Here is a 15509-nt window from a genome sequence, read left to right as displayed (position 1 = left end):
CGGTGCTTGGATCACTGTGGCTAGGTGTTCTGGGGCCAGGTAGGGCGCTAGTAGCTTGGCTTGATACAGTGGAAGAATGCTAGCTGAGCTATGTTTTCATGTTTGACTGTAACATACAACCGTTTTTGATTTACTATGATAGTGAACTAAAGAGTGTACTCACTGAAAGGTTTTCAGTTCTTTAAGCAAATTTTGCTATCAATATTTTCATTGAAGGAAGAAACTGTGACACGTTTATTAATTATTTCAATGTTTATTATTAGCAATTACTGCCACCCAGCTTTTCTCTGTTTCCTATCTGGAGCCTGGCATCTCTGCAACTCCATGGGATCCAAAGCCAGGCCTTTTCTTCAGCGGAACTGATCTCTGTTGCCTGGAAATGACCTGCAAATCCTCATGTCCTACCCTCTCCCATCCTGCAGCCAAAGAGTTCCCCCCCTCCCAAGCAAGCCCATTGATCTCCAGGAGCCTGATTGTTGTACAGTCCCCCCTTCAAAACAGCCATTTTTCCCTGGGGAGAGAACTGTTCCGTGTGGTACTCCACGTTAAGTTTCCAGCAGTGGATTGGTCTTCTCCTAATGCCATTTCATAGGCCTTCAAAAATAACCTATGTTCCTGACTCTATGTTGCAAGTTCTTCTCCAAACTCGCTCTAGCCGTCTCAGCTCCCATTTCATCTCACGGAGCTCCTCTACGTACCAGGGGGCCTTCCTTGGGCAGGGGCGGAGAGGGCGTTGGGGGAGGGTGGGATCTCATCCATGGCAGTCAGCATTCTGTTATGCCAGTCACTGACTAGCTCATTTTAAAAAGTGCCCAAAGCTTGTAAGCAACTTTAAATAAACTAATCTTGAGCTTAGAGAAGGATTTCTAACCAAAATGTTGGACTAAGTCATTTCTTCATAATGTACTGCTGTGTTTTTTCAGGTCTTGTTTACACCATAATGCAAGCAATTTGTTACAAGGAAGTGGGTTTTCACCATGTTATAACCACTGTTTCCCTACTGCAACAACTTCACTCACTTGAGCAAAGGGTTCTGAAGGAATCACCCTGCAAATGGGTAAGATCAGCAAATGCTTATACACCTGCATTCCATCTGTGCCTTCCACCTCAAGGAGGACAGGAAGGCTCCCAACATTCCTATCATTCTGCAGCAAGCACAAAACAAAAACATTTATGGGGGCATTTCTGATAAAGGAATAGTATTGTCATCCATCGCAATGTTTAATGGGAATACTGCCTTGTTTTGACTGCATCGTGTTTCTCCTTTGTAACCTACTTTCTGCCTTGTTTATGGCATAACAAGCCTTAAGACAGTTTTTCGCTCCCTGTGTTTTCTAGTTCTGTGCTCCCAGTCTTATTGCACAGCTCCCTGTTTGGTTTTTGTATTTTGCAATCCACATTGAGTCTCAAAGTCAGCTACAAAGCAAATAAACAAACGCTCCCACCCGTCCACGCCATCTCTGTAGCCCTTTTGCACAAGAGAGCGGGCCTGTGCGTCAGGAGGCAAAAGACTCAAGGTGAGGACTGTTCTCTGTATTCTTGGGCACCTTGTGCCTGCTTCATCCAGGGTTATCAGAGCCTAACGTTTAGCAGTACTACAGTCCCCTGCACAGGTGGGGCTGGAGATGATGCCTACAATACTGCGACGCAGAATACGATACCTTGCCACAATATGAAAACTAAGCATTTAAACGAAATGATCCTTAAGGCAAGCATGCTCAGGTATGTAGGTCTGACTGCAAAAAATGCTGCTGATACAGAAGAACATGCTAACGCAAGCGAAACAAGACTAAACTGAATCTCTTACCTGTGATGTAGTTGTAGGAAAAGTAACCCCTTCTTCCTTCAGGGATTTAATAGTTGCTGAGATCAGACTAAACTGTGGATCTTTCTGAAATTCATCTGACCATTCTACTAACAGAGCTTTTAATTTTTCACAAACTTTAGGATGAGCCTATGAAACAAGAATACAAAGGAAAGTATGGCTGTGCATAAAGGAACAAATGTATCTGTAGCTACAGTGTGTTGTCCGAAAAGAATTATTATCTCCAAATAATCTGTTGTTTGCACATAGTCAACCTAAAATCTAGAGATCAATATGGATATTGGCAATTTGCAACTGGCTCACAAAAGGATTGCTCCCACTGTTAAGTACAAGATAAGGTTAAAAAAAAGTAAAGGTATCCCCCTGTGCAAACACCGGGTCATGTCTGAGAGTGACGCCCTCCAGCGTTTTCATAGCAGACTCAATATGGGGTGGTTTGCCAGTGCCTTCCCCAGTCATTACCGTTTACCCCCCAGCAAGCTGATACTCATTTTACTGACCTCGGAAGGATGGAAGGCTGAGACAACCTTGAGCCGGCTGCTGGGATTGAACTCCCAGCCTCATGGGCAGAGCTTTCAGACTGCATGTCTGCTGCCTTACCACTCTGCACCACAAGAGGCTCAAGATAAGGTTACAGACACTTTAATGCTCCTGCCATTCCACTACTGCGGAGGAGAATAAGGGCTCTTTCCTTGCACTCACAGCTACTATATTTAACACCTCTCTTTCATGTACTGCAAATCCATCTCCTTCAGAATTGCTGTGCATATAGGAGAAGTGCAACTCATTTCATCGTTTTGTAGACCTTCACCTCATTCACAATGTCCCCAAAGTATAATCTACCTCTTCCATTTACCTCTCTGCCTCCTAAATCCTTGCCTGCCACCCAACTACCTAAGGTAATGCCAAAAGCACTAGACATAAAGACAAGTTTGCAATTTTTATCTATGCCTCCACTGGCTTTCACTCCATGTGACACATACTAGAAACTTACCTTGTTTATTATTCCACGCACTTCACTGGCAAAGTCACGTGAGCAGATTTCTAAGTGGAAGATCTTTCCACAGTTTGAAACACAGGCTCCTAATAGCTAAGGGAAATTGAGGAGGGGGAAAAATCAATACAAACTGCCATGGAAAACATACAAAATTAAGTTATGACAAGGGCATTCATTGATAATAATTTAATCTGCCATTCCATGTACAGGTACAAATACTATTCAAAGATTAAATTCGTTTATGAGTTTTACTTTTTCTGGAAAGGTTTACATTGTTCTAGTTATTAGATAATAATGTATCATTTGTTTATACTTACAGTCAGTGCCTGCAGAGCAACATGGGGTACTTTGTGATTTACTCTCTTCAAAATGGCTTTCAGGCTGTCTTTTGCTCTAGAAAAACAACATCAGGGAAGACTGTTTTACTTAAGCAATGAAATAAGCAAGGTGCTATGCAAAACAACCAGATACAAACACCACTAAAGCACTGTGCTTTTTGATTTGGGTTTCAGGAGTCATGAGAGAGAGGAAGGTGAAGTAAGATCTGCCTCCATTAGGGGGGAAAACATGTATTATCCAAGCTCCCTGGTAACTTACAGCGCCATCCTAGGCAGAGTTACATTGTCCTAAGCCCACTGATTTCAGCAGACATAAAAGGATGCAACTCTTCTTGGGAAGCCACCATTTGTCTAAGTAACATGCAAATTTATGTGACCAAATGTGTGTATTAAATGAAACAGCAATTTCATAAGAGAACCCTCAGCTAGATCACCCCAAGCTCTGGATCTTGTTTCCCTATTATGAGAAAGGATCGTTTATGCAAACATGCTAATTTTACATTTATGGTCTGACTGCATTCATTTTCTCCAAGTCAAAAATGTGCTGCATTTTCCCTAAGGCAAAGAAATAATGCCTCCACGTGGACATTTGTCTGTAGCGAAACACTTTCATAAGTGGATCATGGGTTTTGTTTTGTAAGTGAAAACACTGTGCATGCTTAAGGATGAAATGAGCAAAGGTTTGGACTTAAGACACTCAGACTAATTAGCAGGAGCAGGAGTTTAACAGGGACATCAGACCTCCTTCAGAGGCTGGCAAGCCAGAGCAAAAGCACCTTACCCATTAGGAGTGCTACCAACTTTGTCGCAGATATCCATAATGAGACCCCAGTCTTCAGCAGTGTTGTGCTCATTGGTGGCCTTTTCTGCAAAAGAAAAATAGGACGTCCAGAATCAACACCTTTAAGGCACAAGTACTCTTTGTTGAGGGCTACTCAAACAAGTGTGCTCAAAGCCATGACCTTTACACAGGGTTGGGATTTTCCCAGGAAGCAGAGGCCCAAGATCAGAGCCACATTAATTACAGTGCAAAAACAAATAAAAACAGCAGCTATTATCATCTCAGCTGGCACACAATTCCTTAGACAGCAAGCCTTTCATAGCTGTTTTATCCAAATGTAGTCCATCACAGTCATATTTTGCACATTTAGACTGTGTTCCTTCGCCATTCAAACCACAGCATTTCAAATGGCAACTAGCAGTACTTGTATTTAGTGTTAAATTAGCCATGCACTTAATGGAAGGAAGAACATGGCTGCTTTCATAAATCTCTATTTTTCAATAAGACCACTCCATCTTTGAGACTCCAAATTACTTCATGCCTTGACAAATATTTATAAGCTCAAGAACTTGTGGGAGACTCCATCGGAAAAATTTGGTGTCCCATCTGCTAGCTACAACTAATTACCTGTGAGATCTTTAAAGGCCCAACTAGAAGGTGGCCGGAGGAGTTGAGAAAGAGACTCTCTTCTAAAAAGTGCCAACTTCTCTTAGACACAAAATTGCAGCCAAGCTGGCAGCACAGTAAATGGAAATTAATACTCTCCTTCCATGGCCATTTCCTTATTCTAATAAACTCCCTGGATCTTGTTTGCACCCAAGGTGCCTGCATGGGGGGGGGGGGGTGGCATCTGGAGCCTGCAGGCAGCCCAAAGAGGGCTGATTACTGAACACTCAAAAGGAGCTGAAAATTTTTGAATAACTAAAATGTAGCCTCTAGCCATAAGCTAGTGCAGGAAACCTAAACAATAACTTGATGGGATTACTAAACAAATGCAAAAAGGTTTCTGGTGGGTCAAGATGTGATGAAATCTCTAGAGGTTTCCCAATCTATGACAAGTATCGATAATGGCTGGAGAAGTCCTGAGGACAAACTTCCCAAGCAAAGACAAAAGGTGCTGGGTGCTTGACATTCCTGGGGTGGGTGTGGATGGGAGTGGGGGGGGAGGGGGTGTCTTTGCTTTGGGTGTAACAGGAAGGAAAAGACATTTAGCCAATGATGAGACCTGAGGCAGGCCATAGTCTTGTCTTGTAAATAATGCATAGCTGCTACATTGGGGAAAGGGAAGAATTACCAATCAAGGGCCCCTTCCCAAGTTGGCTGCAAGATTCCCTGCTGGATAAAATGGAGTCTCACTGGAGTGTACCTTTTCCCATGACTCCTTGTGTGCAGATATTGTGATCAGACTCTTAGGCTAAAACTGACACTTTTTAGTACATTTGCAATCCAGAGAGATGGCCAAGAGTGCTTGTAGACAAACTTTCCCTCAGAGTGAGGGATGGGTCTGACTACAAACAAACTGAGATGAACAAAAGCAGAGTGTGGAGAAAAGGGTCACCTCCCCACGCCTTTGCCACAGATCCTATTTTCTCAGTTATAAATCACAGGGTATCTGTGCACAAATCTACAGCTGTCACAGTGAACTTGATCCTTGGAGTACCTCATTGCATCTTGCCTAGTGTTAGAACAGGCGTTAAACAGACCAAAGCTTGAACAAGTACCAACAATGGCCCAGAAAACTTTATTCAGGGCAGAAAACTGTAAACCAAGAAGATTCCCCTGAAGCGTCTCTAGAGAGACAGATTATTCACACTCTTCTGCCATTCAGCTCCAGACTTGTACGAGGAGGCCTTTCATCTGGTTGGCGAGAGACTTTGATCAGGATAACTTTGTAGGACATAAATATAGCACCGCCATGAGCAGGTAGCGGTTGAGAAATACTTATTGCACAACCATAAACCAAGCACAGAGAGGCTAAAATGCCCCCAACCCCGGATGTCCGTACAGTGACATGTCATCTTTCTAGAGATTGTTGAATTTCTAAAAGTGCAGGAAATGTTTCAGTGGGAAGAACTGTACGTGCAAGAGCTGGCTAAGGATTGTGAAACATTCCTGTTTGCATAAATCGCTGTATGTGCTCTGGCTCCAGTTTCAAAAGCTTCTATGTGTAAATTCCTAGCTCTAGAGCAATCTCAGGGGTCCTTTGCCATAGAAGGTGGCATGCTTCCAGGCTATTCCGATGTTGTATGTAACACAGAGTACAAAGGACTCTCAGTAGAACAGCACAGGAAAGGACAAGGAAAAAATTACCTTAAATCGCATCTTTTCTATTTTCATTGGTGTTTTGATCATAAGCAAGCACTACGTTTATGCGAAACTGTTATTGGGTGGCTGCTTTTTATATTGTCAAGTAGTTCCAGAAAGCAAAGTTCACCTGCATCAGTCTTCTTACATAGAAAGCAAAGTTAATGGGCCTCTCACCAAAGAGTGCGCCCTCATCAATGTAGTGAGGCTTCTTTATTGTATGAAAGCATCTGAATTAGAAGAGACATTTCAAAGCTCTGATGAAGGGAGCTTTGACTCTTGAAAACACACAAACACACACACACACACACACAAAACCCACTTTGTTAGTCTCTAAGGCGAGAGTGGATTCAAATTATCCACTCTAAATTCTGAAAAATCTTTGGATTTCAAAAAGAATTAGCTCAACCTAAAATCCAAAGTGCTTCCCTGCTTTTGTTGCCATCATCAGAGCAGAAGCAGCTGTAGTCAGTTTCCATTTACAAGCAGGTAAGCACTGAGTTTTCAGATGAACTTCTGCTTCTGAAGAACGAAGTCCTAGTGCTAAATATATTTAGTGACTAGGATGACATATGTAATTACCCACATAAATGAGTGAACTTCTGTCCTGAGTTTTTCATACCTTCAGTTAACAAATGCCACTTTCCTTTCAAGGTGCTTTAAGGCAGACGTTCTCAACTAGGGCTTCTTGAAACCCTGGGATTTCTTGATGGCTCTGGAAGGTTTCTCAAATGGGTGTGAGTTAATTTTCTGTATGTTTTTTAAAAATGTGTTAAACATTCATTGGGTGATATGATCCATCTATGGTCATGGAAAAATCAAACAAACCCCAATTGGCCAATGATAGGCCTTGGAGGGGCCCCAGTTGGACCTGTACACAGCTAGGGTTCCCAACCATATTCTGGATGATTGTGCCACTTTTGAGGTCTCTTGAAGCCTGAAAAATGTTTCAGGGGGTTCTCACCAGTAAAAAAAGTTGAGAAAGCTAATGCTTACCATTTTCAGTCTGGCCCCAGCAAATCTTAAGGAGGGTGCCCTATTCTGTGTGATCACTGCAAGAGGCCTTAGGTGACTCACCTAAGGACCTGAAATCAGACTACTTCTTTATGGGGCTGTGGGGCACTTGTTGCTCTGGAAATTGTTTCACTGGATACCTTCAGGCAGCTTCTTATGACTCTTTTATTAGATCGATGTCTGGCAATAAATTTTTCAGCATAAGGAGGCTTCCTTATTATGTTTTGTAATGCTGTATAACTAGGTTGTTACATTTTAGTACACGGTTACTTGTATTTTTTGCCATTTTAATGGACCGGTATAGTGAAAATGGAACACATTTATATTTTTAAAAGGTGTCACTCCAATCTCTAAAAACAAAGGTCAGTGCTAACAGTTTCACATTCCTAAGAATGCAGGCTGCTTGTAAAACGTGAATCTGTCTCCAGATGTGAGAATCCCCACCAGAAGAACAAGTGCAAGCAACTGACTTCAGATGACATCATTATAAACAAGGACGGGACCAGAGAGGAAGTGCCTCGTCATGTGTAACAGACTGTGTGTGAAGCATCCTCTCCAGTCACCTTTCACTTTTTCTCCTGTGGTATTTGAACAATTCTTCTGGTCACTCTTAATACCCATGTAAGTGGTAATATTTGATTCCTGAATGAAAAGGCAGCGTGAGATAAAAGGATGTACAAGACAAAAACATTTCTTGCACACCCCTGTTGGGTATTTCAACTGTGTCCTGGCAGGGGTGAGGAAAAGAGCAGCAGCAGCAGCAACCCAGTCCAAGAAGCTCAAGATAAAAAGGTCAGCTCTTTTGCTGATGGTCAAAAGAGCCACCTGGCCACCTTACGTCTTGAACCCAGGAAGCATATCAGGAATGCAAATAGGGATCCTCGAGAAACTTGCAGGAGCAGCTATCCCACATCCCCCACCTTTCCTTCTTCCCCTCCCTCCATTCCTCTTACACTCTTTTGCCCTCCTGCCACATTGTTACTTACTCTCCCCTCCCTGCCCGACGCATCCTCTCTTTCTGCTCCTACCTTTCTCTCTTTTTGCCCCCCCCCGCTTCCTCCCTTGTGCAGCAGCTCTGCAGGAACACCAACAGATGCCAATGAGAGAGACTGGCTCCCCTTAGAGTTGGCCAGCTTCAGGCTGGAACATGCCTAGAGATCTGGGGGGTAGAGCTTTGGGAGGGCGAGGTTTGAGGAGTAAAGCAACACCATCGGGTTATAATGCTATCACCCCCCCCCTCCAAAGCAGTCATTTTCTCCAGGGGAACTGATCTGTTAATCTGGAGAGCAGCTGCAATTCTGGGGAATCTCCAGCCCTCCCCTGGAAGTTGGCAACATTAATTCCCCTGGGGGCAATGGCTGCTTTGGAGCAGAGTCTATGGCATTACAATTGTCCAAGGTTCCTCCCCTCCTCAATCTCCACCCCTCAGATCTCCAGGCATTTCCCAACTTGGAGCTGGCAACCCGATCTCCTTCTCACCAAACAGCCAACCTACCTTTACCTGCCTCTCTGTCTTCAGCTTCCTGTCTCCTTTCCCTCTCCAAATTCTACCGAGGAAAACTCAACTTTCTCCACAGGGTGGGCCAAAGCAGCTTGCATTATTCTCACCTTTAATTCACACAATAACCCAGTGGAGCAGGTTAAGCTGAAAGTACATGAGTTGTCCAAAACATTCAGTAACCTTCCAGAGCAAGACAAGCATTTGAACCCGAGTCTCTCAGCCTCTACTCTGAAGCTCTAACCACTAGAGCGCACTGGCTTTCATAGGGTGGCTACTGTCCAACAGGACCGAGCAGCCAGGACTAGTTGAGTCATGCAGGTCAGGTGATATTGTCACCCAGAGGTGGTTGCAAGTCCTATGGCTGCCAACCTCCCAGAATTACAACTGAACTTCAAACAACACAGATCTGTATTATTATTATTCAACTGAGGCCTCTCCTCTCCCCCAAACCCTGCTCTCCTCAGACACCACAACAAAATCTCCAGAAACTTTACAACCTGGGGTTGGCCATCCTGGTCTCCAAGAATCCTCCTCAATGGCAAAATAGGCCTGGAAAAGCCTTTGCCTCCTCCCCCTGCTTTTTACCTGGCAGAATCCAGTCTGGAACAGCATGGTTGCCTAGCAACCGCAAGTGAGGGGACTATGTTGCTTAAAGGTACAGACACTTCAATCTTTTTTTTTCTAGAGCTCCCGATATCTCTCCTACCCCCCCCCCCCAGGTTTCACCTTTTCCTGAAAACCTGAGGCTCTTTTCACCGCTTCAGCAACTAGATGTACATATCCAAAGATTGGCCAACTTTGCTATTAGAATATAAGGTAACTCTTACGATGATTAAGCATATGATTATAAACATTAACATTTACAGAGTGCTTCTGAACATGTAGGATTGCCTCTCCTCACCATGGTTAAACATTTGCCAATCCTTGTGTATCGGGCATAAGGGGAAGGGTTTTCATGTCTGATTTATGATGACTCAAAACAGTGCACAAGTTAACAAGTTCTCCAGAACTCATTACTTGGATGCAGGCGGGGGGGGGGGGGGATTCTTTTGTTAAAAGTTCCCATCAAGTCAAGACTAACCCTTCAGGAGATGGGCGGCTAGAACCCCTCTCCATCTTATGTTTTCAACTTGCAAAGAGAATTTGTTTTATGGGTCAGCGGTATGCCCTTTCCCAGCACTTCTTACATAGAACACCTATATATCCATAACCTTGATATAATCATAACGGCTAAGCAGTCTTGGGTTTTGAAAATAAAGCTATTTGTTTGACTTTTGAGTCCATATTAGCAATGAAATCATCCCAATTTCTAAAGAGCTCTTCCTACCTTTCCTTTTCACATTTGCTAGCTAAAACAGTTTGAGAGTCCACTAGATTCAAAGCCCCCAACCTGGCAACTATGAAGACATTTCTCCTCAGCAGCAAGTCAAAGCAAAAATTCACTGATATACAAATGAATAGCTGGATCCTAAGCATAACCCCTCCTAGGCAGGCCCTATATCAAACTAGGAGTGAAGGGACTCAAGTTCTCATCAGCTGCAAAGCTCCCTGGGTGACCTTGGGCCAATCGCTGTTTCTCAGTCTAAGCTACTACAAAACGTTGTAGCTAGATTCAAGTGTGAGGAAGAGAAAACCTTCAAAGAAGAGAAGGACAGAACCACAGAAACTCAGTATTTATCTATACTGGACTGCAGGCTTTAGAACAGTGGTTCCCAAGCCTGATGGGGCTCCTGCCCCCTTGGCTCCCAGGCCACCTACCTAGTGCCCATCCCCCCAACCTCTTTCCTGGTGTTAAATCTACTGCAAATCCAAAACATACTGTATTGCCTACACTTCTTTTTTTTGTTGTTCTGCAGCCGCTATATTTTAGTCTAGAAAAATATTAAAGTTCTTTGTAAAAGCTCCTTTGGGTCCTCATTGAGGAGAAAGACAGAGAAGCAAGCAATGGGAAATCCCATGGCCAGGAGCAAGCACAAGAAGGCTTTTCCAGCCTCTCCAGTTTCTCAATGTGGGGGGAAAGCTCAGCAGGAATATGATCCCATCCAGCCCACCTTTCTTCACGAAGCAAAGCAGCATTGGTCCTGATCAACAATGGGATGGGAGACCACCAAGTAAGTCCAGGGTCACTATTACCCAGAGGCAGGCAATGGCATGCCACCCTGGAACATCTCTCATGAAGAAAACACTACTCCAGTGGGAAGACTCAGACTGCTGCCCCCCTACTTCCCAAAATTCCTCACCACCTCCATGGATCCTTCCATCCCCAGTGTGTGTGTGTGAGTGTGTGTGGGGGGGGGGCATACTGCTGGCTTTGGGAACCCCTACTTTGATGTAAGGAAACACACCCAACAAGACCTCACACCAGAAATCTAGGTAGTATATTTTTTTTATTATCCCACCCTTCCCTGGAAGAACTCAAAACAGGCCAGGCAGTTCAATCCATTTAATTTTTGGAGACTGTCACATAGTCATCCAGCAAGATAGGGAAAGAAACATGGATCTCTTTATGAGTTCTGGGGTATTTATGTGTCTCGTGTCTTATCCTCGCAAGAAGCGGCAGGCTAGGCTGGAAACAAGTGACTGCCCAAGGTCACCCAGGCTGCTTTGTAGTCAAACAGGAATTTGGACTCTGGGTGCTCAGTGCCCCCTACATGCCCTACAGAGCTCAAAGAGATAGCACCATCCTGTCTCAGCGCCCTTTTGGGCGGAGCAGGCCCAGCCGAGGGATGCCAGCCTCCAGGTGGGCCCAGGGGATCCCCCGGACTCACAGCTCCTTCCCGGGCGACAGAGATCAGCTGCCCTGGAGAAAATGGCTGCTTGGGAGGGTGGGCTCCATAGCATGAGGTCCCTCCCCGGCCACCCCCGGAGCCCCCAGGCATTTCCCCACCCAGAGGTGGCAACCACGGCCACGAGAGGGAGCCGCGCGGCCCGCCTCTTTCCCGTCGCCGGATCGGCTCCGAGAGCTGCCCTGCCGCCCCCAGCCACGAAGGCGGCCTCTGCCGTCCCCCCTTCCAGCGGCCAGGCGAAGGGCCCGCACTGCTCCCCCGGGGCCACCTCCGACTCACCCACGTCCTGCTCGAAGGGGTTGGCGGCGAAGAGCGGCATGGCGGCGGCGGCGGCAACAACCCTCCGGGGCTCCGTGCCCGGCTTGCTCCCCTCCGGCGGCTGCTGCTGTCCCGGGCTCGGAAGGGGCTCGGTGCGCAGCAAAACCTCGCCTCGGCCCCGCCCCTGCCTCCCTCCCAGTCTCTCCCGCTTCCGCTTCACTTCCTCTTCCGCCTTCCAACGCCACCTAGTGAGGACCCCTCGCGCCGCTTGGGGCGACTGGCGAAAGCCGAGGCCGAGTGAGCGGCTGGACTGCCTCCCAGAACTCACGCCGGCCTGCCTAACGAGCCGCCGCGTATCCGGGCAGTGCCGCTAGCGGGCGTAAAACTCCCCCGGATATCCGGCGATCTGTGTAGCCGCCTAAGTCCGAGGCCCTTGAGTGAGGAGCGGGGAAGGCGGGTATCGAGTTCCGAGAAGAAGTTCAGAGTCACGCGCTCTCGCCATTCACTTAGCGCTTCAGGAGTAAAGCTGAACTGCGGTTCTACTCTAGTTTCTGACGTTAAGTGCATGGAAATGAGCCCTCGAGACGACGCCTGGCTACGGCTGTAAATACGGATTTCCACCGTTTACCGGAAGTTTATGCGACGTGTCAGACTTCTAACTCTATGGGGGAGGACGGAGCCGGAGGGGATCGTAGCGGGCATGCGCCGTTATCTGCCCCTGCATAACATTCTAAGTGAGCGTGGAACGCTTCCTTAAAGGTGTCTGTTAGGTAGGAAAGGAGAGAAAAGGCATTGTGGGAGGCTAGCCGAGAGTCATGACGCATGCGCACTCAGAAGCAGGGGGGGGGGTCGAGGCCCTCTTCTCCATTTTCCAGAGGGATCGGTGTCCCGCGTTGTCCCTGGCTGCTTGGGTTTAAACCTGTGCACGCTCATCCTCTCCACTGGTACCGAGGCTGTGCCATTTTTGCTTGCTTTCTCTAGGACTTCGGGGTATTGGCATGCCACACAGGACCGCCCCCCTCCTTCCCCACTGCCTTAAAGGTAAAGGTATCCCCTGTGCAAGCACCGGGTCATGTCTGACCCTTGGGGTGACACCCTCCAGCCACCCTTGGGGTGACGCCCTCCAGCGTTTCAATACAGGGTGGTTTGCCAGTGCCTTCCCCAGTCATGACCGTTTACCCCCCAGCAAGCTGGGTCCTCATTTTACCGACCTCGGAAGGATGGAAGGCTGAGTCAACCTTGAGCCGGCTGCTGGGATTGAACTCCCAGCCTCATGGGCAAAGCTTTCAGACGGCTGCCTTACCACTCTGCGCCACAAGAGGCTCCCCCACTGCCTTACCTTGCCTTATTTTTCCTTGGGATCATGGCAAGACCATTTAAACTCGGGGCCAAGTAGGGCACTGGGGCCCCATCTACACAACAGCTCACAGGCACAAAATCAGACGTATCTGACCTTCCAAACAAAACCGGAGTTTAAACATTGAAAAAACATGATGTACAGCAAAGATTAACACCAAGGTTTAATACCGACAAAAGGGAAAGTAACGTTCTGCTGAGAATCTGAAATAACCCCCTGAGGAAAGTTGAAGTGAAATGCACCAATTCTCCCCCCCCCCCCCAATTTTCTCTGTTGTACTTGGTGGGGCCCTTCTTTTAATGAACAACAAAAGAGGGAACAAAGTCACCCAACCTGTATTTGCAAGCTAGGAATCTAAAAGGTTGAGCTGCAGCAGAATGTATTAAATATTAAAATGCAAATATTTCCATTCATGTGCACATATAAAATGTTAAAGCATTAACATTAGTCACACACTATAACATAAATCCAAAACATATTTACACATGGATAAATAACAAACAACAAATGCATTTCAGCCACTCTTGGAGTCTTCTTCAGTGGTCTAATATTTAAATAAGTTCATATAATGTAATAATGGGGACTATGAGATGGTAATGGTAAAAATATGAATGAAGAGTTCCCACACTTATAAAAATCCAAATCTCTCTCTCTTGGAGTGCCCCAGTTAAAATATTCTTGAAAGTACCACCCTTATTTAAGTCTTTTCTCAGCCTGAGCTATACTTAATATATTCTGCTGTTAACTTTGAGGTTCCTACCTTTTCTTTCAGTCTAGTCTTGTCAGCAGCTCTCCAGGGGCTCGGGAAAGAATCTTTTGGGGCCTGTGTAACTCGATCTTTTTAACTGGAGATGCTGGGGATTGAAGCTGGGGCTTTCCGCATGCCAAACAGGTGCTCTACCACTGAGCCACTGCTGTCATCTCCTCCTCTGAGTTGTATAAAAATTATAACATTAAGTAATTACATTTATAGTCCACCTGCCTCCTTGGGGGACTCCAGGCAGATTACGTAAAAGCACATAAAATCCCCAAACTACAGATAGCAGGAAAATAAAATCCACAAAGGGTTCAATAGATGATATAGCAAAAATGCTCTTAAATGACCCAGCCTCAACCAAAGACCTGGTGGAAGAGTTCAGTTTTACAGGTGCTGCAGAACTTTGACAGCTCTGTCAGAGCCCTCAGCTCTTCTGGGAGCTCATTCTACCAGGTGGGAGCCAGGACCGGGTTCAGGCCAGCCGTACCTCTAGGGCCAGGGAGCACTACCTGACTAGTATCTGCAGAGTGCAAGGCCCTGTGAGGGGCATAAGCAGATAAGAAGTCCCTCAGATAGGCAAGGCCCCAGCCGCAGGGCCTTAAAGATCAAAACAAAACCTTGAACTTGATCTGGGCCATAACTAGTAACCAGTGCAAGCTGCCTCAGCATAGGTCCTCCAAGCATATTAGTCCTCCAAGATGGCCCAGTGAGGACCCTAGATGCCTCATTCTGTACCAGCATCTGAAATTCGTCCATTGGCCTTTTGTTGACTATGGACGTAAGTTTTGCCACCTTTGCAAGATCAGCAAGTTTGTCCAGCCTTTGACTCTTACTTTCAAAGCCCTAAACAATCAGGGACCTTCATATCTATGTCATTTACTTGGATTTTAGTAAAGCTTTTGACAAGGTTCCCCATGATGTTCTGATAGATAAGTTGAAGGACTGCAATTTGGATTTTCAGATAGTTAGGTGGATAGGGAATTGGTTAGAGAACCGCACTCAAAGAGTTGTTGTCAATAGTGTTTCATCAGACTGGAGAGAGGTGAGTAGCGGGGTACATCAGGGCTCAGGGCTCGGCCCGGTACTTTTTAACATATTTATTAATGATCTAGATGAGGGGGTGGAGGGACTACTCTTCAAGTTTGCAGATGACACCAAATTGGGAGGACTGGCAAATACTCCGGAAAATAGAGACAGAGTTCAACAAGATCTGAACACAATGGAAAAATGGGCAAATGAGAACAAGATGCAATTTAATAAAGATAAGTGTAAAGTTCTGCATCTGGGTCAGAAAAATGAAAAGCATGCCTACTGGATGGGAGATACGCTTCTAGGTAACACTGTGTGTGAACGAGACCTTGGGGTACTTGTGGATTTTAAACTAAATATGAGCAGGCAATGTGATGCAGCGGTAAAAAAGGCGAATGCCATTTTGGGCTGTATCAACAGGGTCATCACATCAAAATCACAAGATGTCATAGTCCCATTGTATACGGCACTGGTCAGACCACATCTGGAGTACTGTGTGTAGTTCTGGAGGCCTCACTTCAAGAAGGACGTAGATAAAATTGAAAGGGTACAGAGGAGAGCG

The 15509-nt window shown here is 45.9% G+C and overlaps 1 protein-coding gene across 4 annotated transcripts in view; it reads right to left on the bottom strand.

Moving 5' to 3' along the window:
• The window catches only part of STAM2 (signal transducing adaptor molecule 2), a 35332-nt gene extending 23161 nt beyond the window's left edge, over positions 1 to 12171 (bottom strand). For 2 of the 4 annotated variants that reach the window (XM_077320030.1, XM_077320033.1), the window contains exons 1-5: positions 11826 to 12169; positions 3942 to 4026; positions 3140 to 3215; positions 2820 to 2915; positions 1808 to 1954 (exon numbers count right to left, since the gene is read on the bottom strand). In XM_077320030.1, the coding sequence (XP_077176145.1) occupies positions 1808 to 1954; positions 2820 to 2915; positions 3140 to 3215; positions 3942 to 4026; positions 11826 to 11865 (444 nt within the window). In that variant the 5' untranslated portion in view covers positions 11866 to 12169. Of the gene's footprint in view, positions 1 to 1807; positions 1955 to 2819; positions 2916 to 3139; positions 3216 to 3941; positions 4027 to 11825 lie in introns of all 4 variants that reach the window. The other 2 variants (XM_077320031.1, XM_077320032.1) reach the window with 2 other exon arrangements.
• Between the last annotated feature and the right edge of the window lie 3338 nt (positions 12172 to 15509).

The sequence above is a fragment of the Paroedura picta genome, chromosome 2 (genome assembly GCF_049243985.1).
Source record: "Paroedura picta isolate Pp20150507F chromosome 2, Ppicta_v3.0, whole genome shotgun sequence".
NCBI lineage: Eukaryota > Metazoa > Chordata > Lepidosauria > Squamata > Gekkonidae > Paroedura > Paroedura picta.
Note: the sequence above shows the minus strand (reverse complement) of the source record. Positions and strands in the feature narration are given on the sequence as shown.